This window comes from Petromyzon marinus, chromosome 28 (genome assembly GCF_048934315.1).
Source record: "Petromyzon marinus isolate PM22_M1 ecotype Great Lakes invasive population chromosome 28, UKy_Petmar_22M1.pri1.0, whole genome shotgun sequence".
Lineage (NCBI taxonomy): Eukaryota > Metazoa > Chordata > Hyperoartia > Petromyzontiformes > Petromyzontidae > Petromyzon > Petromyzon marinus.
The window spans coordinates 4,194,908-4,218,294 of NC_133694.1; the positions used below are offsets into that span (position 1 = coordinate 4,194,908).

The following is a 23,387-nucleotide window of genomic DNA, read 5'->3' on the forward strand; positions in this document are numbered from 1 at the left end:
CGCACACAGTACGGCGATTCCGTTGGCGTCATGCAAATTTCGATAGCAATTTGCTGACTGGCCCATCCCTTTAAATGTTGTTTTGTCGCTGCGGCGGAGGTCGCTCCAGGCACATCGTGAAACCGCAGGGAGCTTAAAGCGTAATGACCGCATGACATCACACAGGGACAAAATACGGGTGGTGGCAGAATTTTCTTTTTATAATCGGCAGACACCCGCTGCCGAGCAGGGTCATTTCGGTGTCAGCCAGTGCGGAGACCGGTAAAAGTACGAGTCCGTGACCTTGGGCCAGAACCACGAGCGCCTTCAAAAATTTACGCGGCAAAAATGCTCCGTAAGCAAGAGTCCATGAACTCCGCCGCGACCCGCGGGCAGAAGCAGCCCGAGCCCTCTCCGCGCCAGGGGGAGGATTCCGCGCGAGAGCTTCGCAAGCGGCAGAGCGGCGCGCCGCTGGCCGAGGGGCGGAATCTTCACGTTGACGCGGGCAGCCCGCAGCTTCGGCAGATCCTGGACAAGGCCGGAGAGCTCAAGGAGCTCGTCGACGCCTTCTTTCGGGAGAACGGCGGAGCGGAGATACTGCGGGCAGAGCGTGGAAGCGGCGGGCGGAACGCGAGCCCCGAGACTCATCCCGCGACGCGCGCTGCGACGGCGGCGGTGACGGCGGCGGCCGGGAAAAGCAACGGAGCTGGACGCGGGGCTGACAGGAGTTTGTTCAACATCGTTGAGCTCAACGAGGCCGACGGGGATCTGAAGGGCTCCGAGCGAGGCGACGGCGTGGACCTGGCCGCGCAGATGCTGAGGTTGAGGGATGCCCTCGGTGACTACCAGCCAAGGAGATTTAGAACGGAGGTGTTCCGCCTCGCCGGGAACATGACGGTACGTTTTTCTTGGTGCCGGTTGTATCCGCGCGTTTGTCCGACGTTTCGTGCCACGTGCTGGGAGCTTCCTCAGGAACTGGACATGGTGTCCCAGAAGCTCCCCATCGTGGCGAACGACACGCGGTTGAACCACCGCAATCACATCGGAGAGCTACACAGCACCATCACGAGAACCTACGCAGTACATGCAGACAGTAGATGACAATTATTCTCAACCCACATATATAACAACAAATGCCGTTTCTTAATGTGGGAGAGGCCCGTTGAGTCTCTAGACCCCTGCACTGGGATATTTGATCAAATTCCTTTTCAAGGAGCGTCTTGAACGTGGGACCGACCCTGATTAAACCTCTGGATCGAGAAGGGATAACACTCAAGGGTCTACACATGAGGCCAGGGATACACATGTTGCACTGCCTTGCGGCCGCGAGATGGCAGCTTCGAAGTGCTTGTTCATGGGTGTGCGCCACCACATTTGGCTTGTGGTGGCCGTGAGGGAGGCAACTTGGTGGAATGAGCGGTTCTCGTTTCACAAATGCTCTGTCCTCATAATAATATTAAAGAGAGTATAAAAAACATGGAGAGATGTATGCTTGGGACTACAATGAGAGTTGGAGAGAGAGGGAGATATGGGTAACAGAACAGAGGCAGATTAAAGATAACACTTTGACGGTTAAGAGTGTTGAGTGGGCTTCAAAGCAGGACACATCACTGGAATGGATGAGGACCAGTGGTAGAGATTAACAACGGAGTGGCAGCCAAAGCAGGGAGAGTGTCTGAGGGGCATCGGCCGATGAGACGGAGCGATGAAATCAACTCGGGGGCATGTGCTAGATCAGGGAACCTTTTTTCTGCCAAGGGCCATTTGGATATTTATAACATCATCGTTCGCGGGCCATACAAAATTATCAACTTAAAAATTAGCCCGTTATATTTGGTCAAACATTTAATTAACTCGCCCCTAATGCGATGGCTGGAACTGCTTCTCTTTGGCGAGGCGTGTGGTGATGTTAGCTGGTATTGATGATGTTAGCTGGTATTGATGATGTTAGCTGGTATTGATGATGTTAGCTGGTATTGATGATGTTAGCTGGTATTGACGATGTTGCTGCTACTCGCAACTGCTTTTCCAGGTTTGCTCCTAGATTTATTGAACTTCGAGTCCCGCCTGCGGTTGCCTTGGCAGGGCCAGAGACCAAATTATTTCGCGGGCCTCATACGGCCCGCGGGCCGGACGTTCCCCACCCCTGTGCTAGATGGACTGTTGCATCACGGGATCGTGAGAGTTGCTGTTGGTTTGGGGAGGCGTCATCCAGCAGTGGATTGACCATGGCTGATGATAAACAATTCGACTCTACTGTTCCACCTTAATGAAACACTTCAGAGACAAATTTTAAATGAGTTCACAAAAAAAATCTAACTCGATGAAATGTGAAACGTTAAACGTGAACTTGGATAAGTAAACCTCATTTTAATATACTTCATTAAGAGACTATTTTTTATTGCAATATTATTCAACACGGTTTTTTTTAATCACTTATACTCAGAAACGTTCTTCTGCAATCACTTCTAAATATTATGAAGGATGTTCAACGTGAACGTATCATTTTGATGAATATATAATTGCTTTGGTAGTGAAGTGCTCCCTCTTGTGGAGTCCTCTCAGCCAGCAGGCGTAGCTAGAAAAGCATTGCGAGGCGTCCCCGTTGTAGTCTTTGGTTTAGAACACCATCGCAGTGCTATGCGCAGTGGATAACGAACCCATCGACCCCCCCCGCCCCCCAATTCGATCCCCAGGCGTGGCTACCATCAGTGGCGAGTAATATCTGAACCAGTCTTAGAAGTCCTGCCCTTCAGCACCCTACACTGACCAGCGGCGTGGGTGAAGTTACGGTGAAGCGACTCTTCCATCGCATCTCCCACCCCCCCCCCCCCCCCCAATGACTGACACAGTACGGGCGAAAACTTCATGCGGCATTTGATTGACAACGGGGCGTACGTGATCGTCAATTACAATCACAACAAATATTAAGTCACGATAACTGACGGCGGCTCTCTGCCTTGTGAGCGGTGCAGCATTCGTCGAAATCTGACATCAGTGGGAGACGATTGCTGGACGCTAGGCAGCGATTATGGGCAGAGACACCCCACCCTCATCCTGACATTAAAACCACGCCACAACGCCACTTGCTCACATCCCTAAATTGTCAGATAGCGCCCCGTTTTGGTGAAGCAAAGCACCAAACGTTCTGCTGCCGAGTCAAACACGCCGTCTAACAATGATGATGATGATAATGCCCCTTTAGTTTCACATGTAAACTGTCACGACCATAAGTACCCATAATAGAGGTTTTTTGGTTTAGACTGCAGAAATAACACATTCCTGCGGAGGGAGCTGGTAGGAACGTTGGGTTACTCGGTCAATGGCCAGGGACAACGGCGGCACCACAATATTCCCGACTGTGAGGGCGGGCACAAGCCGGCGTGAGTAGGTTAAACGTTGAGTTTTATAAGGGCACCACGGGGTGACCAGCCCCTCCCCACCCAGCCCCACCCCACCCAGCCCCACCCCTCCCACCCCCCACCCAGCCCCACCCTCCCCACCCAGCCCCTCCCCACCCTCCCCTCCCCACCCTCCCCTCTCCACCCAGCCACACACCCTCCCACGTGGACAGACATCCACAGACATGCACAATTAATTCCCTGCCTCCTGTGACTTAATCCCGGTTGGGCTTCCAGTCCACTACGTTTCCTACCAGTATAAATGTGTCGTTAAGCCCGCCACCACCCGACACCCCCAATTCGTAAGGTCCGTGCTACCCCAGCGGCACCGTGCCGGCCGATGCCTACTTCAGCGACGTACAGAAACACGCGCCTGTATTATTTGGAGTAAAAATGTTGCCGCTATAAATGGTACACGCGACGAAGCGCCACTTACGTCGTGCCGTCGTTTGTGGTCAGGTCGCTCCTGAACAAGAAGCTAATGGTTCGGTCGGCCTTACCTGGTACAAAAATAAGAGTTTCGCTTTCTTTGTAGATATATATTTTCGAGTGATGTGTTTACCTTCACCACACTTTGCACTCCCATCGTCTTTTTTTTGTATTGTTTGTTGTTGTCGTTGTTACCCGCCACCACTGTACATGTTGGAAAAGAGCTTAATAGCTCATCGGATTCCTCCGGCATGAAGGAAGATTCTGATACCCAGGCATCCGCGCCCTCCCCCCCCCCCCCCCCCGTACAGGAACTCCCCAAGTTCGTCCATGCTAGGCTTATTAAGATCGGACGTGATTGGGTGTGTTAGGGGTTATGAAGTCCAAAGGCAATACAGACTTCCTGGAGAACGCGCAGAGGTTCCAGGCTCTAGTTGGTGCTGGTGACTTTACAAACGTGCGTTGTTTACTCCACAGACTTACCGGTCCATCGCTTTCATCAAGACCTGCAAGTGTCCTGGATCTGCCGTTCCGACGTTTTCTGTTGCCAAGAAGGTAAGTCGCTTACTTCCTATAGCCTTCCCGGTTTCGTAAGTGTAAAGCAAGCGTTGTGGATTCTATCGGGAAGAGGAGGAAGCGATTCGTTGGACACGTGCGGGGTGGAGGAGGAGGGTAGGGTAAGAAACTTGGAGGCTCCGTATGGAACGCTGCAAGAAAGCGCTTGGAGTTGCGATGAGAGAGCTGAGGAAGCGATTGGTGGGGGGCACGTGTACAGGCAGGTGACCGAGGCAGACATTGGAGTGTCGCTCGGAGGTCGGTGACCAAAGGGGAAGGCCCCTAAACCAAATGCTGGGAGACCGACAGTGCGGCCCTTGAGGGTCAGGTGTTGAATCTGCATGAACGGGATCCAGGAGAATAAGGGAGCAATGGCAAGGTGTGGTGGCATCAATGGCATTGGTGACCTCTTGACCTTGATGGAATAGTGAGTGTCAAGGTCAAAGGGTCACCACGGCCAATGCCATTGGAATTCACCATCCGGTCATTGTCGTGGGAGATGGGCAATGTGACGAGCAGGAGGAGTTGGCTGAAAGCGGCGGCTGAAGGGGCTCTGGACTTGGGCTGTGGGACCCCCCCCCCCTATCTAGTTCAGTACAACTACGGAGGCCAAATGTGTCTCATGTAAGAACAAGGGCGCAACATCAGGGCAGTGGGCACCCTGGGTCATGACGAGCTGGAGTAACGAGCTGGAGTAACGAGCTGGAGGAACGAGCTGGAGTAACGATATAACTACACTCACCACCGAGTAATGATGGAGTAACGAGCTAAAGTTAACGAGCTGGAGTAACGATGGAGTAACGATGGAGTAACGAGTAACTACACTCACCACCGAGTAATGATGGAGTAACGAGCTGCAGTAACGAGTTGTAGTAACGAGATGGAGTAACGAGCTGCAGTAACGAGCTGTAGTAACGAGATGGAGTAACAAGCTGTAGTAACGAGCTGTAGTAACGAGCTGTAGTAACGAGCTGCAGTAACGAGATGGAGTAACGAGTTGTAGTAACGAGCTGAAGCAACGACCTGGAGTAACGAGCTGGAGTAACAAGCTGGAGTAACGAGCTGCAGTAACGAGATGTAGTAACGAGCTGCAGTAACGAGCTGCGGTAACGAGCTGCGGTAACGAGCTGCAGTAACGAGATGTAGTAATGAGCTGCAGTAACGAGCTGCAGTAGCGAGCTGCAGTAACGAGCTGCGGTAACGAGCTGCGGTAACGAGCTGCAGTAACGAGATGTAGTAACGAGCTGCAGTAACGAGCTGCGGTAACGAGCTGCAGTAACGAGCTGCAGTAACGAGCTGCAGTAATGAGATGTAGTAACGAGCTGCAGTAACGAGCTGCAGTAACGAGCTGCAGTAACGAGCTGCAGTAACGAGCTGCAGTAACGAGATGTAGTAACGAGCTGCAGTAACGAGCTGCAGTAACGAGCTGCAGTAACGAGCTGCAGTAACGAGCTGCAGTAACGAGATGCAGTAACGAGCTGCAGTAACGAGCTGCAGTAACGAGCTGCAGTAACGAGCTGCAGTAACGAGATGCAGTAACGAGCTGCAGTAACGAGCTGCAGTAACGATGACTCCTCAGACACCGGCGGTTACAGGGGCGACACGAAGTGTGCTCCGATCACGGCGGTGTAAAAAATTAAATAACCTGTGACTTCATGGAGATCACGACGCTATCGGTGTTACATTGACGGTCGCTCACGACTCGATTCAGTAACGTCTTAACTCGACATTCAGCGGTTCACTTTTTTCGGGGGGGGGGGGACGTTGCCACGTTCATAACTCTTATCCCAAAGCAAAAAGAAAAAAGTTAAAAGTAATAAAAAACGCAAACCGCAAAAGCGGGGCATTTTTCTGCAACTCTTTAGCTGCACGCCAATAAAACGGCAAAGTGTGGTTGTTGGGTGTGAGTGTGTGTCAGGACATGTTTTAGAACTCTCTGTAATTTCGCCCCCCCCCCTCCCCTCCCCGCCGCGACCGTAACGACCGCCGATGGCCCGAAATGGCCCCGTCACCTCGCGGGGGAGAGTTGCGTCGCCGCATTTTCAGAAGAGAGCCGATCTGTTCGGTCGCCGGCCGTTGAACTATGTCATGTCATATCTCGTGAATGCCGCCACTGTGGGTGGACACCTGCAACACGACACGGTGGTGGTGGTGGTGGTGGGTGGTGGGGGACCGCAAAGCTCCCAAAAAAACGAGGGCCTCTGCACGGACGCGTGGTGTCGCATCTCCCTTGCCTCGACCGTTGTGAAACGGTCGAGGCAAACACGACGGGGTGGTCAATGGATGATTGAGCGGAACGGGCGGCGCTATCTTCACCGGGCGCGCGCGTGCGCGCGCGAATTCTGCTACCCGCCAAATAGAGTCGGAGGTTTCCGCACAGGTTAACAGAATACAAACTAAACTAAACTATTAAACTGTGAAACAATTTTTTTTTATTTACCAGGTAAGGCCCACTGAGCTATGTAGCTCTTTTTCAGTGACCCGGCCACAAATGATAGCTCAACGAAGTGGCTTACCACGTGGATATTTAAAGCAGCCGAGTCATCTAAACGCGTGATGTTGATTCTAAATGTGCAGGAAAAACCGGAGGACCGGACAAAAATCCACGCGACCACGGGGAGGGAGAGACACGCAAAGTCCAAATATACAGCAGGTGCCAGGGTCAGAATCAACGCACGTTTCCAAATGTGGAGCGAAAAACCGGAGAAAAACACACGCGATCCCGACCCTATATACACAGGGTCGGGATTGAACCCACAACCTCCTGTATACCAGGCGAGGTAGTTAACATCTCGACATCCGTGGCGCCCATTATTGGCACACGGAGACGTATAAAGTGAAAGCCGATTATGGTGGTCGTCGTCATATCATCCCTAGATGCGATGTGGCTGCAGTTACTCGTCACGTGTCACCTACACCAGCATAGCAGTGATCAAGACAATATATTCAGTGAGAAATGAAGCACTGCGCGAGGCAGTGGGTCTCTATGCAACACCGGGGCTCATATTAAGCTGGGTCTGTCCGGGTCAGTAATCCTGAAATTATTTACACCCTCGGCACGCCACATCCTCTGTATGCCTCTCGCTATGGCTGTGCCTACCACGAGTAACGTGCGACCTACTGCATACCAGTTACCCGGAAAATAATAATAATAATAAAGAAGTTAAAATAATCGTGAAGGCGCAGCCCTGACATTGCTTGCTCAGACCACTGCTGGCGGAAGGGCCTCCACGCAAGGGAGATCGAGATCTCCCTCTTCCTCGCTGGTCAGACGTCTCGAAAGACGTGGAAGTACTCGCACTTTAGCCCATCGCACTCGGACCTGCCCATCGACTAACCGTGGTGGCACCCAGAGGATTTCAGAAAATTCGCCCAATTTGTTTCAACTGCCACTCCGGGGGAGAGAGCGAGAGAGAGACGCGGAAAATATCCGTCGAGATATCGAGGCCGCGGTCGCGTCGTCCCCTACCCGCCGGCCCTCCTTCCGCGCAGGAGAACGGGCTCATGGGGCTGGTGATGGGGCTGGTGCGGCTGCTTGAGGCCGTCTCGTCCCAGCGCTGCGGCTGCCAGGGGTTCCGGTCGGCGCTGGCGCGGAACGGCGACGCGCTGGTGCTGACGGCGGCCGAGGTGTGCCGCATCGCCGAGGACAGCGAGCCGGTGCTGCGCAAGCTCTCCCACGGGGACCTCATCACCCGCGTGCAGACGGTGAGGGGGCAGGGGCACGGGGGAAATTGAGGTGGTGACGTGGGGGTCACGGGGTCATGCACCCTAACAATAGGGTTGTCACCTCTTAGCACAGATAGGGACGGCTCGAGGGGGATTCGTCCAGCAGTGGACAGATCACGGCTGATGATTATGAATCGGATTACAGGTGTTGCCGCTGATCACCGTGGCGCATACAGTAAAACCTTGGATTGCGAGCATAATTCGTTCCGGAAACGTGTTTGTAATCCAAAGCACTCGTATATCAAAGCACTCGCATATCAGTTGTGATCACGTGACGCTCGGCAGACAAAGCGTATACGTACTACTCGTATTGCAAGAACCTCGCTTGTTTATCAAATTAATATATATTTTAAAAAATTTGCTCGTCTTGCAAAACACTTGCAGACCAAGTTACTCGCAATCCAAGGTTTTACTGTATTGTCATTGTTGTTATTCCCCATGATTACCCACTGGAAAGCCTCACCGAGTCTTCGAGACTTTTCCCAGAACAATTGGCAACCCAACGCAACAACGGTGACAACCAGGAACACGGGGAGCTTGGAGTTGGGGTGGGGGGTTAGAGTTGGGGTGGGGGGTTAGGGTTGGGGTGGGGGGTTAGGGTTGGGGTGGGGGGTGAGGGTTGGGGTGGGGGGGTTAGGGTTGGGGTGGGGGGTTGGGGTGGGGGGTTAGGGTTGGGGTGGGGGGTTGGGGTGGGGGGTTAGGGTTGGGGTGGGGGGTTGGGGGTTAGGGTTGGGGTGGGGGGTTGGGGTTGAGGTGGGGAGTTGGGGTGGGGGGTTAGGGTTGGGGGGGTTAGGGTTGGGGTGGGGGGTTAGGCTTGGGGTGGGAGGTTGGGGTGGGGGGTTGGGGTTGGGGTGGGGGGTTGGGGTGGGGGGTTGGGGTGGGGGGTTGGGGTGGGGGGTGAGGGTTGGGGTGGGGGGGTTAGGGTTGAGGTGGGGAGTTGGGGTGGGGGGTTAGGGTTGGGGGGGTTAGGGTTGGGGTGGGGGGTTAGGCTTGGGGTGGGAGGTTGGGGTGGGGGTTGGGGTGGGGGGTTGGGGTGGGGGGTTGGGGTGGGGGGTTGGGGTGGGGGCTTGGGGTGGGGGGTTAGGGTTGGGGCGACCGGCCACAGCGCGCGCCAAGCTGTTCGTGGTGTGCACACACCGCGATGCACGGCAGGGCTTGCGTGCACACGGCAGACGTTTTTCAAAACTTGCAAGGCACAACATTTGCGAATCAGTTATATAAAGTCGTCACGTTTTGCTCACGTGACGACTGTACGAATTTTACTTACGCGATCTGACAAAAATCTAATTGTAAATGTTGTGGGTTCACTCTCCAACGCACCGTTGGTGCTGTACTAGTAACGAATTGGCACGTTTCGTTTACGTGACAAACCTTACTAATTGGCTGTGTCGGGTGATAGCGGGTTTAACGACACATTTATATTTACGCGATCTAACCCACAAAACCTCTATTATGGATAATATCGGTCGCGAAAGCCTACGTGTTCAACTTTACGAATTGGCTGTGTAGGGCCGAAGGAGAGTTTACAACGCACATTTTACTTACGCGATCTGACAAAAATAAATTAGGAACCGTAATAGCGGTCGCGAAAGCCAACGCGTTAACATTTACAAAGCGTGCCACTGAGCAGATATGACGGGCGATAAACACCACCATCAGTGGGTGCAGACTTTTATTTTAAACACTGGGCTTAAGGGGAGGAATTAAGCTTAAGCTAATTGGAGACACCGTCTCACCTTCGGTTATTATGAGCAGAGGGCACGCACGCACGCCAGCGGTGATTTTACAACCGTCGCGGATTAAGTCGAAATTGCTGTTATTGTTGAGTGCACGGCTAGCTTCTTGCGGAAGGCACACCTGCCAGAGAGGTAGGTGCCCCGTGACATGCCGTGCCCAGGTCCCTCGCTATGTCCTGAAGCCAGAATGCTCATAATAAAGGTTTGTGGGTTAGATCACGTTATTTATAAATGTGTCGAAACCCTCCACCACCCGACACAGCCAATCAGCAAAAAAGTGTCACGTTGACAAAAGACAATTAGTTCACTACTTTAGCCCACCGGTGTGTTGAAGAGTGAATCCACAACATTTACAGTTTGAATACGACGTTTCGCTGGTAATTACATCCAGCATCATCGGGCAATTCGCCAGAATGGTAAAGCCCTCACTTGCTCCCGGTCTTAAATAGAGCAGCAGGGTGACGTCATCATTTAACTCATTTCAGGTGCAGTAATTATATAATCGATTGGTAATCAGTCAATGGTTATGATTAGTAATGAGTTGTAGATTAGTAATTAGTTGTAATGTGTGTTATTGTGATTATATGCTACGTTAGTAACCCGTTAATTAGTATGTGTTTCCCCGATAAGGAATTGTAATATGTATTATTTAATAATACGCTTCCAAGCCGCACTAAGCCTATAGCTATCAGAACGATTAAAGTTATTTCTGTTTCTCTCAATTTCAATGGATTCTCTAATTAGTCTTTGCCAGTAAAAATTAGTTTTACACAACACTTCAACGTTATCAAAATCAATTGAGTGTCTTGTTTATAAGCATGTTCTGCCACTGCCGTCAGTTGTGTTTGAGATAATTTAATATTTATTTGGTGTTCTTTTAGTCTTATGCTGATGTTACGTCCTGTCTGTCCAATATAGCATCTGCTACATGAACAATTAATCCGATATACACCTTCTGTTGATAATTTAGGTAATTCGTCTTTAGTGCAAGATACTAGTTTTTGAATTTTGTGTACTGTACCAAATCTTACTGTAATGTTTTGCTTTTGCAAAACACGGGCTAATTTGTCAGTTACTCCTGAGATATATGGAATTTTAATTGTTTTAAGAATCTGATCGCTTTCAGCAGTGTTGTTTTGCGATCGTGATTTGGCATTAGTGCTCTGTTAATTTGAGTATTATTGTAGCCATTCTGTCGTAATGCTTCTTTAACGTGTTTGATCTCTCTCACTAGACTTTCACCATCTGACACTGTTTTAGCCCGATGTATGAGCGTCTTGATAAGAGAGGATTTCTGAGCTGGATGATGATGCGAATCTGCATTCAGACAGGCATCAGTGTGCGTTTGCTTTCTGTAAACGCTGTGTGTTATTTTACCATTTAGGCCATGTCCAAGCAAAATATCTAGGAACGGGAGTGTGTTATTCACCTCCATTTCCATGGTGAACTGGATGGCCGGTTTTGTGTATTGAGATTATTTAGAAAATCATTAAGTGTATCTTTACCATGTGGCCAGACAACCAAAGTGTCATCCACATATCTAAACCAATAAGATGGTTTAATGTGCTCGAGGCAAGTGCTCTTATTTCAAAGTTTTCCATGTACAGATTTGCTATAGCAGGAGATAAAGGAGAGCCCATTGCTGATCCTTCCTTTTGTTTAACGAAATCCCCCCTCCATTAGAAGTAAGTGTTATTTAAACAATGGTCAGCAAGTTTCGGAATATATCTTTTGGTAAACCTGTATTCTTTACTAGTGTATCAAGTAATTTAAGCGATTCGTTCACTGGAACCTTAGTGAATAGAGAAATCACATCAGCATAAGACTAAAAGAAGACCAAAGAAATATTAAATTATCAATGACAACTGTCGGCAGTGGCAGAACATGCTTGTCAACAAGGACACTCAATTGATTTTGATAACGTTGAAGTGTTGTGTAAAACTAATTATTACTGGTAAAGACTAATTAGAGAATCCATTGAAATTGAGAGAAACAGAAATAACTTTAATCGTTCTGATAGCTATAGGCTTAGTGCGGCTTGGAAGCGTATTATTAAATAATACATATTACAATTCCTTATAGGGGAAACACATACTAATGAACGGATTACTAATGTAGTATATAATCACAATAACACACATTAAAACTAATTACTAACCTACAACTCATTACTAATCATAACCATTGACTGATTACCAATCGATTATATAATTACTGCACCTGAAATGAGTTAAATGATGACGGCACCCTGCTGCTCTATTTAAGACCGGGAGCAAGTGAGGGCTTTACCATTCTGGAGAATTGCCCGATGATGCTGGATGTAATTACCAGCGAAACGTCGTATTCAAACTGTAAATGTTGTGGATTCACTCTTCAACACACCGGTGGGCTAAAGTAGTGAACTAATTGTCTTTTGCCAACGTGACACTTTTTTGCTGATTGGCCATGTCGGGTGGTGGAGGGTTACGGCACATTTATAAATAACGTGATCTAACCCAAAAACCTTTTATTATGAATAATATTGGTCGCAAAAGCCTACGTGTTAAGCCAGAATGCTGTTTGCAATGACCCTGTTCCCAATTGCACAGTGGTATTCTGTTCTTCGTTGCTTTTGCTGGTTGATCCAAATCACCCCAACGCAGGCAGAACCCTCCTGAAGAAAGTTTTGAGAATCCAGTGGTGGATTCAACGGGGAATTTCTGGGAGGAATCGCCCCCCCCTCTGCCCCCTTTGAGGCCCCCTCCCCCCAAAATGTGTATTTTATTGGCAGTGAAAATACACTGCATTTTTTTTTACTGTAGTAGAGTCTCGATTATCCGAGTGCGGTTTATCCGATTTTCGGATTAACCGCGCACCTGAGATTTTGACATGTATTAATAACTCATGGATTTTCCCTGAAGCCCAAATTAAAAAACTAAAGACAGTCATGCATTGTTATTCTTGAAAATGTTAATTACAAGTCACGCGCTTTAACCGAAGAAATATGTTGCTCCGGTTAATCCGAAATCCACGTGATCGCCTCTACAGTACAGTAGTTGCATATATTTACTGAAAGTGGGCAGAGTTTGAGTGACGTTGATTGGCGTGGCTCTGCTGCTGCCCACTGAGTGGGCGGAGTCTTCTGTGCGGGAGCAGCAAAGCGTTATCATTGAGCACGCGCATTGATCGGTCGATCGATGTTTGTGGTTTTTGGCATAGAAATCCGTGGACAATGGTTATATTTTTGGATTGTCCGCGATTTTTAATTGCCCACGGGTGTCCTCCCCGTCACTAGTGCGGATAATCGAGAGTCTGCTGTTTATTCTTAACGTCGAGTCGTACTTTAGGAATGCCACATCACCCCTTTGGAAGTTTCTAGATCCACCTCTGTGAGACTCAATGAGGCTTTCATTGGCTGACAAATAATTATTAAACGAATCGCATTGAATTTTTTTTTTATAATTGTGTATATACAACAACTGATTAAAAGCAGCGCGCAGCACACGGTTATTTTTTTATTTGCTATTTTATGGGAAGGTTGTGTCATGCTACAACATTTTAGGAGAAGGCACTTGCCTGGGTTTAAATGTAGGCTTCACAGTCGATGCTGTTATCTCTCTTGTGGACCATTCTGAATCGCGTGTATGGCCCATGGAGCCAAGCAGGTTTGTCGGTACCAGCTGGCGTGGCAAATGCTACCAGTATGCACCATGGGCAATGTGCACTATGAGCTGTAAAGCTTAGCGTGTTATAGAGACCCTTCATATTTATTTTAATAATGAGTAGAGGTTTCAGATCACATTAATTTTTTTCTCACACCAAAACGATATTCTCTGTCAAAACATACTGTGGTGACCTTATGTATGAATTTAATCTCAGATAAAGCTACCATCGTCGACTTGCTATCATAGACGCTTGTGATGGGGAGATAAAATGCTTCAAGAAAATCATTATTAGCATCTGCCACCTTGGGTCGTTCCGACGAGCAATCTCTGGGCCCATGGCTCAAGGACCAAAAGCACCGGAATGTCGTGGGAGCACCATTTTCCCACACCTGTCCTTCCACGTACAAAACAAAAGCATGTTATTGTACATCCTATGAGCCACTCGGCCTACTGGGAGTGCATCAGTTCAGCAGCATTGGTTCGATACAAGACAACTCTGGCCTGATTTCGACATTCAGTGCCTCGACAGTCTGACGTTTCCTTAACTGTCGATTCTTTATGATAATGCCACTTGCAAATGCACTGGACATCCTTGGCTGTTTACGTATTAATACAAGAGGCACCCTATATCTACGCAACGTTCTATCACTTGAGTTTGTATTTCTACTATGCTCAGTCTATAAATGTTTTGCCCGAGCAAACTTGCGCTAAGGGGAATGTAGTATTTCAACATTGATTTTACATTTGTGCAATACTTTCAATGGCTCATGTAACACAGTTGTTTTTATTATTATTATTTCTGTTTGCTGCATTGATCGACTTTTTTTTTACTTATTTTAGAATTTGTAATTGTTGTGACCAAGGTCATGCTTGGAAATGAAATTGTTCGGGTCCACTTGCATTCTCACCTGGTTAAATAAACTAAACCTGAAACAAACGAAACTTGAAACTTGTAAACCATCAGTTGTCAAGCTTGCTTGAAGCAATGTCGGCGAACTCCCAGGTGCTTATAGGCAAGGGACCATCTCTGTTCGATAGCATGTCCTAGTTTGATACAAAGCTTGAAAGTAATTAAGCAGACAATACTGTATGCTTGTGTATTCATTTACTTTCTTACTCCACAACGATGCGAATGATGATGTCGTGGTATTTTTACGGCGAGGTTAAAGCTCCTAACTTTGGGGTGAACCCTGCAGGTGTGCCAGAAGATAAAAGGAATTCTGGATGAAATCTTGAGCGATGGTGCACCCAAGGTAATGTTTATTTTATTTCTCCTATCCTCAAAAAAAGAAAACCCACAGCAAAACAAAACAGAGTTGACGAAAGACAAATATAAAAAAATGAAGTATTTCGTCGGAAGTCTAAATTATTTACAATGAAAACACATTGCAAATGTTGCCTGTACAGCTTTACAACATTTTTTTTTGGCGTACTGCATTTATTTTTTTAAACGTTCTGATAAAATCCGCTTCACACCATCTCCGCCCTATAGGAGTGCTTATCCAAACACCGCAACATTCTGCACAAATTTGCAAACGTTATTTTATTTACACGCGTTAAGAAATGTGCCTGGCTGTGCAAGCAAGCCGAGAAATCTGATGGCTGTGGAAAAGTGAACGAGGAAATGAGAGCAGACATCCTGTTGTAAAGTAAAATAATTGCAGCAAAATATTATTTAAAATCGGTGGAGCGGTGGCACCGCGGTAAGCGCACACTGCACTACGAACCCGCCCAGCTGAGTTCGATTCCCCGTCATGGCTAAAGTCAGCGGTGGGTGATAGCGGAAACTGGTCATGCACACTTTCCCCCCATTCACTAAACCTCACTGGCCAACATGGTGAAGTATGGTTAAACGACCGCCATTACTGGTGTGGTGAGGTGTGTGGTCAAAGTACCCCTATGACTAGTGTGGTAAAGTATTGGTAAAATAACTACAAACTAACTTTTTATTTTATTTTACCAAGTAAAGTCCAGCTGGTCCCTTCACCTGATGAAGGCCGCTTGTGTTGTGGCCGAAACGTCGTGATTTTTTATTTTTGTTGTTTTTTACGTGACTTTACCGAAGAGAACCAAAGAGTATGGATCCTTGCAGTCACGAAAGCTTCAAAGCTAGAACACACATGATAGCTCATCGAAGTGGCTTATATCATAATCACACATGTTAATGTATAGTAGCAGCCAAATAACCTAAACGCGCGTGTCTAAATGTGGAGGGCAAAAACCGGAGGACCCGTAGAAGTCACGTGATCCACGGGAGGCTTGAGCTGATTTAGCTCGGAGAGATATGTCATCGGCTTGCTATTTTTGCAGGGCGCTTCTGCACCACTGAAGAATCCTCGTGCAACGCAGTTCAACATTGGCATGGCTGGCAAGGTGAGTCGAGAGGAGGTCCCCACAACAACAACGACAACAAACAACCGCCATTCGTCACTAAGCGGCGGTGCCAGGCCATATGCACTTTAAGGCCACGTGATGTGTTGAACGCCCGCTGGCAGGAGGTCACGGGACAGACCCACGTGTCATGGGTTGGCTGACTGAGTTGACCCACACACACACACGCGAATAGATTAAGATTCAAGCCAATACTTGGCCGATCGCTACTGTTGCAGTGACCACCTGCACACCCGTAAGCCTGTGTACTTCGATGCGGGGTTGGTGGACCACACAGCGATGGCACCAATCCTGTATGTGAGATGACCTCTACGGGACAGTAGTGGACGCCAGTGTTATTTTTTTAAAAATTAATGTATTATTATGATACTTGTTTACCGAGGGGGTCCTGACTGAGTCTCGTGACTCTATTTTAAGGGAGGGTCCTGCCAAGTGTTTTATTTTTACAGCACGGGGCGATGTTGCTGCGGGTGTATTCCCCGTTGAGTCATTTGCTGGCAATTTCTCAGCAATTGGGGTCGAAACGTCACAAATTCAGTGCTACCACCGAGTGCCCGTGCTGGTAATGTGCCACATGCAATAAGACCGGCATTTGTTATTCAATTTGTTTCTCTATCCCCCCCCCTCCCCCCATTACTGTACATTCTTATAGTGCTATGCTATTGGCACCTTGTGACGAGACGAAGACATTGCCATTTAGGAGTCACGGCACAGATGGCTCCGTTTAATCCTGTGCTTAAAGCCACTCGTGCTGCACACACACCACAATTACAGTACGTTTAAAATAAATAACACTCGAACCAAATTTCAATGCAACAATAACTTTGGACTGCTGCAAGGCGTCTTTGACAGGCCACATGGGGGAAAAAGCGCCATCTGGTGGAAGGAATCTCAGCAGTGATGCTGTGACATTTCTACAGCCACTGCTGGCTCCGAGACGCATTTTAGTGGCCACTTCAGCTCACAGCAACCGCGCGATGCGGTGCCCGATAGCTCAACTCCAATAAACTTTTGGGGTGGAAAAAGGCGGCCCTCTTTCGCTGTCTCACACGCGACACCAATCGCACAACGGCGATGACATTTTGGGGGAACAACACGGCAATTCCTCGCAGCTCCCCGATGCGCTTCCAGGTCTGTGCCACGTGCGTGGTTCCTCGGCAAATGATGTTCGAACAATCACGCGGTCACAAGTCGACAATTTAACGAAACTATTCCTCATTTCACCAGGTAAGGCCCAATGAGCTGGGCTTATCACGTGGATATATATCGCATCCAAATACTCTAAGCGCGTGATGTTGACTCTAGATGCGGAGGGAAAAACCGAAGGACCTGGAGAAAAATCCACGTGACCACAGGGAGAACACGCAAAATCCAAATATACAGGCGTCAGGATTGAGATCAAACCCACGACCTCCTGTATACCAGGCGAGAGAGTTAACATCTTGCCACCGTGGCACCCGACGAATCGGAGAGCCGCACAGGACAACCCGCGAACAAATCCTACAGCGCGGGGTGCGGTCCCTCGTCGTGATCTCGAACCCGGGCGTTCCCTCTCACTCCGCTCCCTCCAGGCCCCGGACCTGTCGGTGAAGGTGCCCCTGGAAGGCGCCGGCCACGTCCGTGCCGCCCCCCGCGTTGCCGGGCCGGCGGCGGCGGCGGCCCCGGGCGGGCCACTGGGCGCCGGGGTCTTCCACCACGCGTACAACATCCCCAGCCGGGGGAACGGGCGGCACCCGCAGCGTCCGTGCGGAGGCATCGCGGGGCCGGGCCACGCTCACGGAGACTGCCACCAGTGAGCCCAAGGCTTCTCCCACCAGAGCGCAGCGTTGACAGCTCTTCTCCGACGGTGTTTTTCCAGGTCGCCTGTCGCGTGCTGTGCAGCAGTGGCTCTACGATATCCCCTTTCCGGCAGCTCGTTCTATCAAGCGCCATACGCAACACGCGGTGTGGGGGGGGGGGGCGCTCACGAGGGGAGTTAGGATTGGATGCTTCGTCCCACGAGATGACATGATACCCATCGCATTCATACGGAATAAAATTGAGCAAGGGGACAAACGCGACTTAAAAGCAATGCATGCTTTGGGCGAAGTGTCATCTTGTGCTGCTGCGTACGTTTCCGAGGCTGTGCCGTGTTGCGCTCTTAAGTGGTTCGGTTCGTACCGCGTGTTGTTTGGGATGAGGGCCGACGTTTCGCTCCATGTCCTGGGAGCTTCTTCAGGAACTGCATCTACCAGCTTGCGGAGAGAATCGTGGGACCTAATGCCGAAGAACAGCACGCGGTAACAGCCCGAAGAGAGAGAGAGAGAGACCTAACGCAAGCTCAAACACTGATGCAAGAAGTACGCCATTACCTTTTGCCCAAAGACACGCGTTTATTTCATTTGCTGTTGTTCACTGCCCAGTGTTTGTGCTATGGGTGCCACGCCACAAGAGACACACTGCCCATTTGGATCTCTCATAGCCAGCACTGTCACATAACCGCTTCTGAGAAGCAGTGATCTCGTATTTAATCTGCGCTGCCCGCAGAGACTGTTTGTGGCGATGACAGTTTAATTCTCCACGCTGGAGTTTAGCCAAACTCTGATGAAAATTAATCTATAGGCAAATTGTTATGCTTTGTTTGCGTCCGATGACGAGTGATGAAGACTGACCCCGTCGGCTCGCTGCGCCTGAGAATGCCGTTTAAATCGCAGGCAGCTGCAACCAAGAATTGGAACCCAGAATCTCAAAGGAGTCGGCTCGGGGCTCTGATCCACGAGCCACCCGGCCACCACATTCGTCAACAACACTGTGGCCATGTACAATAGTGGCCATGTATAATAGGCGACGTTTCGGGTCATGACCCTTCTCAAGAGCACATAAGTTGCGCGCCATCACGGATGTTGGTCACTCTTAGCAGAGAGCAGAAACCCTTGAAGTCCCGTTTGTTGCGCTGTTTAGTAGTGATCTAAACCACAGTGTAACGTGCATGTGCATGTTGTGGGGATTTTAAATAGGGGGCACAGGTCTGCATCTGGCCAGTCAACTCAGTCAGTCAACCCATGGCACCTGGGTCTGTCCCGTGACCTCCTGCCAGCGAGCCTTCGACACTTTCACGCGGCCTTAAAGTGCACATAGCCTGGCACAAGCGCCGTGGTGGTCACCGCCACTTAGTGGTGAATGGCGGTTGTTGTTGTTGTTGTTGGCTTTTAAATACCACAGCCCACGTGGGTGGAGCAGTCAGTCAAACAATTGCTAAAAAAAAACCCACTCGCCTCGTCGCTAGCACGCAAGCGATGCAGCAGCCCGTTCCTCATTGTGACGGACTCGCAACGAATGTTTAATGTTTACGGCGTTCTGTTCGGCGCCCTTCTAACGCAGCTCGGCCCGTGTTACGGCACGCTATAGTAAGTTGTTATTATTATTATTACTACTACTACTACGTGTTATTAAAAACGCCGTCAAACCAGAGACCGGCCTCTTGCAATCAGGCTTCGCCAGCAACGTATTTGCTTAAGTTTGGTTGATACTCGCTCAAGAGGACACCACTCACTCCAGGCAGGGGGCCCAGGGGTTTACTTTCAGCCGGGTCTGGATTGGTCGGCAACCTGGAATTAATTTCTCACGAGAGTCGGAGGCACACCACATCATCCATGTGGTGTGCCTCCTCTATCGCTACTACCATGGTAGTCGCTATACCATGGTAGTCGCTATAGCATGGTAGTCGCTATAGCATGGTAGTAGCGATAGAAGAGTTTGTTCTTCTTCACCACTGTGCACTTCCCGATTCGCGCGGTTGGCTCTGAACGGTGCGAGAGAAGTTCAACTAACGTACCGTGCATGCTAAAACTGTTTCCATAAAGCCACCCTCCCTGGATTCCTCCAGCCACGTTGAGGACTCCTGTCTTCCGGACTGCTTTGTATCACCCACACAGTGGTTCAACCACCGCGCCTCACTTCCCTCTCCGCTTCTTTTCCTCGCGCGCCGCCTAACGTCGCAGACTCTCCAACCGCCGTTTCATTTTCTATCTCCCAAGTCCTCATGACAGGCTCGCTCAAGTCCAGGAATGACGCATCAGCTCCTATTTGTCACACTTTCAGCAGTGCTGTTTGTCGCTGGCCGCGGTGGCGTTCTGGGCCCATTTGGGCCTGCGCTCAGCAACTGCCATTAACAGGGAAGCTCACCCTCTCTCGTCAAACGCTGTGGCTACCAAACCACGTGCCCCCTACTCTCGTCAGTCCAACCAGCGACCTGGGAAATATTGAGCGAGAAATGAAGCCCTGGCGGGGGCATGCGCGAAACCGCGTGGGAATTTGCGTAAAACAAATTCGTAATAAAAAAAATCATCATGATAAAACGTGTATCAAATGTGGACGCACCAGTAGCATCAAATGATTCCTGTGAACTCTGCAGTAAGTGTCGGTGATTGGTTTCGTCTGTTGCCATAAGCGGCAGATTGGGCAAGCAATGACCAGAAAACTCATGACGAGTTGTAAAAACAAGAGGCACACCTATCAAAATTTCCCTGTGTACATTACTATTATTATTGACGCTAGTCCAGATAAACGTATTAAAAGCCAATATGTCATCTCGAGATTATGATATTTATGTGCATAGAGCACCTGAAATTAAAGGGATCTTCACTAATTAGCTTGCATGAATACTCAACAAACATATGCTCGCTTTCGTAAATATAATTTTGTAGAATGAGGTTTAGCTGTCTATCACAACGTGCATCTAAAATGCGGCGAAGCCCAATAAAGGAACACGCACAGTGAACGGCCCGCGATGATTGAGCAATTATCTCTGGAAGCCTTAAATTGCGACTATTACGGTGACTGAATGAATAAATTTTGTGCCCATTCACACGTCTGTTTTGGTCAGCTCCATTGTAGGCACGTACATGTGATGCACGCCTTCCACTGCCGCCTTAAGAGATTCTTGATGTACTTAAACAGACACGTGGGCAGAGCAGCGAGACGTTGGCAGAGAAAGCCACGGGTATGGCCAATCATTAGTAGGTGGGAAAAAGGCGGGGTGGCACAATGCACTAGTGGTGGATATTCATTCATTGTTGTTGTAATACAGTTTAATTCAAAAAAATGTTAACGCTTCGGAGAATTTGCAACATTACCACAAGGAGTGTGCTGCCTCCGGGCTTAGGAGATCACCTGGAGAAGATTCCAGGCACGCGTTGACAATGATGGCGAACGAGTGGAGACTCTTTGACTTTTGAAGCTATTAACATAACATTTGTTATCCATAAGAGGTTTATTTTGGGTTAGATCGTGTAAATATATAAATGTGTCGTTAAAACCCGCCACCACCCGACACAGCCAACTAGTAAGGGTTGTCACGTAAACAGAACGTGGCCAATTCGTCACTCGTACAGCACACCCGGTGTGTTGGAGAGCCAAGCCACAGCATTTACAATCTGAGTACGACGTTTCGCCAGTCATTACAACCAGCTTCATCAGGCGACAGCCAGATATGTGGAGTAGTCCACCTGTTTCGTTCCTTATATAGAGGTGTAGATGTGGTGACCACGCATCTGCGCTCTTGCGCAAAGTGGGGGGGGGGGGGGGGGGAGATTAATGAGCCAATGTAAATTATGCATGCGCATTATGCGAGCCCTTTGATCTTCTCCTTCCAGTCCATTGTGTGTATTAAAATAGCCGTGCCAACGGTAATCCCTATTGGAAGTATGGTGGCCTGCATAGGCGTGTATTTAAACAATGTATTATTTCATGATTCGCTTCCGCGCAGCACTAAGTCGGTAGCTATCCAAACGATTAAAATTAGACGACACAACGGATTCTTGAGACAAAATTGCGGGCTCCGAATCGCGACAATTCCACTCTGGGGGCATGACTACAATTTCCACCCGTGCCTTTTTTTTCAATTGAAGGTTTTGTTGTTGTTTGAACCAACAGATGACGTTACGGACCTAAAACGTAATTCCATTGGAGAGACTCCCACGGAAAGAGACGCCTGTTTTGCCCAGCATCTGGCCGTGGAATTCGAACGCACGACCCAACTTGAAACAAAAAGCCACACTGTTTGTTCTACTCTAGGGCAGGCCACGCGGACACATAAACACAAAGGTCCCCCAGCATAGCCTTTTGACAGACTGCTGGGGCAAGTACCGTTAACGAGCACCCATGTTGGGGTGGCCGGCAACAAGCCCGGCCGCCTTCATCTCCACAATGCTGATGTTTGCGCACTGCACCGAGGACTCATTTGAGGTCGAGTCCACCTAGGGAGAGCCACAGATGTTGGCGGCCATGAGCGGGAATCAAACCCGGGTCGCCGGGTCCGTAGCCTAGTGGGCCAACCACTGCACCACCGTGCACACGCGGAAACACGTGCGCACGCGCGCGCACGCACACGCACACGTGTGCACGGGTCCGCACTGTTATGACTGCGAGCCGTCTGCACAAGGGCTCGTGATATTTGCGACTTGTTTTGGTTCGGCTTCAACAACAGTGCAACTCTAAATCGTCGCGCGAGCAAACAAACATTTCGTGTCCTCCCAGTGGCGTGCGTCAGAACGAGCAATAAAACACGATCTCGAATCGCATCGCGCTCCGTGTTATTATGATTGCATTAAAGAGGGCTCTCATTAAACACCCCCATAAATGTAAGGAAAGACAGCGATGTTGGCCCGCCGCCCGGTGAACCGCGCAGATTCCAGGCACGGCGAGTATCTGTGCATCTCTCCAATGTGCCTTTGGCGTTGAGCCGCGCGTTGTCCGGCAACGATGTCCGACGTTTTTGCCCCACGTGCCGCGAATTTCTATCGGGAACCGAATTCTCCCGGCACGTGGAGCGACACGACGGACGTGATCGACGAGCGGACACAATGGAAAGGGTGGGTGGGGGATTTAAAACTCAGCGGCAAACTTTATTCCCGGAGAAAAGTTTCGTTAAGACGCACGCTTGGACGCAGCGCGTTTGCTTGCAGCATCTCGGATTGCCTGACATGGTCGTTTGATTGCAGCGAAGCGCATGGGACAGCGAAGCTTAATTCGTCGTCCACCGACGATATCCAAATTGCCAAAACGCGCCTGAAACGCATCGCCAAGAGAGTCGCTTCAACTCTTAAGTGAGCTTAATAAAGTTTATGAAACTAACTCCCCCCCCCCCCCGCCGCCCCCCACAGCTTTACACACACCCTTCCCCCCGGAAAAAAAAAATCACAACATTATGTTTTGCATCAAAACGACAAAAACAATCGCAATAACAGTAATGACCGAACAGATGTTGTGTTAAAAATAATAATCATTAAAACGAAAACGCCAAAAAAAAATAAAGAAATCTCCACGCGAAAGAATTACATGGCTCGTTAGAGCCCCCCTCGGCTGCCACGGTGGGTTTTTTTTTCTCTCCTTTCGATTGTCGCTGACGTTACGGCTACGATTTGGCCTCTCGCTAAAAAAAAATTTCTCCGGCCCAGGTGCAGAAAACAAACGAGTGTGCCAGCGAGTGGCCATGATTTATCGAGCGAACGTGTTGCGGGGGGGGGGGGGGGGGCTGGTGTAGAGTT

General features: G+C 49.4%; 1 protein-coding gene across 1 annotated transcript; it reads left to right on the forward strand.

Annotated features, from left to right (window-relative positions):
• The first annotated feature begins 138 nt into the window (after positions 1–138).
• On the forward strand, positions 139–22,488 carry LOC142929293 (uncharacterized). The gene is made up of 6 exons (XM_076070282.1): positions 139–876; positions 4,287–4,364; positions 7,857–8,069; positions 14,667–14,723; positions 15,781–15,843; positions 17,433–22,488. Exons 1-6 carry the CDS (start codon positions 328–330, stop codon positions 17,655–17,657), a joined length of 1,185 nt encoding a protein of 394 aa, XP_075926397.1. The 5' UTR covers positions 139–327; the 3' UTR covers positions 17,658–22,488.
• The last annotated feature ends 899 nt before the right edge of the window (positions 22,489–23,387 follow it).

What these genes read in the sequence shown, in the direction of transcription:
- LOC142929293 (XM_076070282.1), top strand. Translation starts at nt 328, where the DNA reads ATGCTCCGTAAGCAAGAGTCCATGAACTCCGCCGCGACCCGCGGGCAG. An exon ending in CGTTTTCTGTTGCCAAGAAG is followed by an intron (nt 4,365 to 7,856) that starts GTAAGTCGCTTA and finishes CCTTCCGCGCAG; the next exon opens with GAGAACGGGCTCATGGGGCT. An exon ending in ACATTGGCATGGCTGGCAAG is followed by an intron (nt 15,844 to 17,432) that starts GTGAGTCGAGAG and finishes CGCTCCCTCCAG; the next exon opens with GCCCCGGACCTGTCGGTGAA.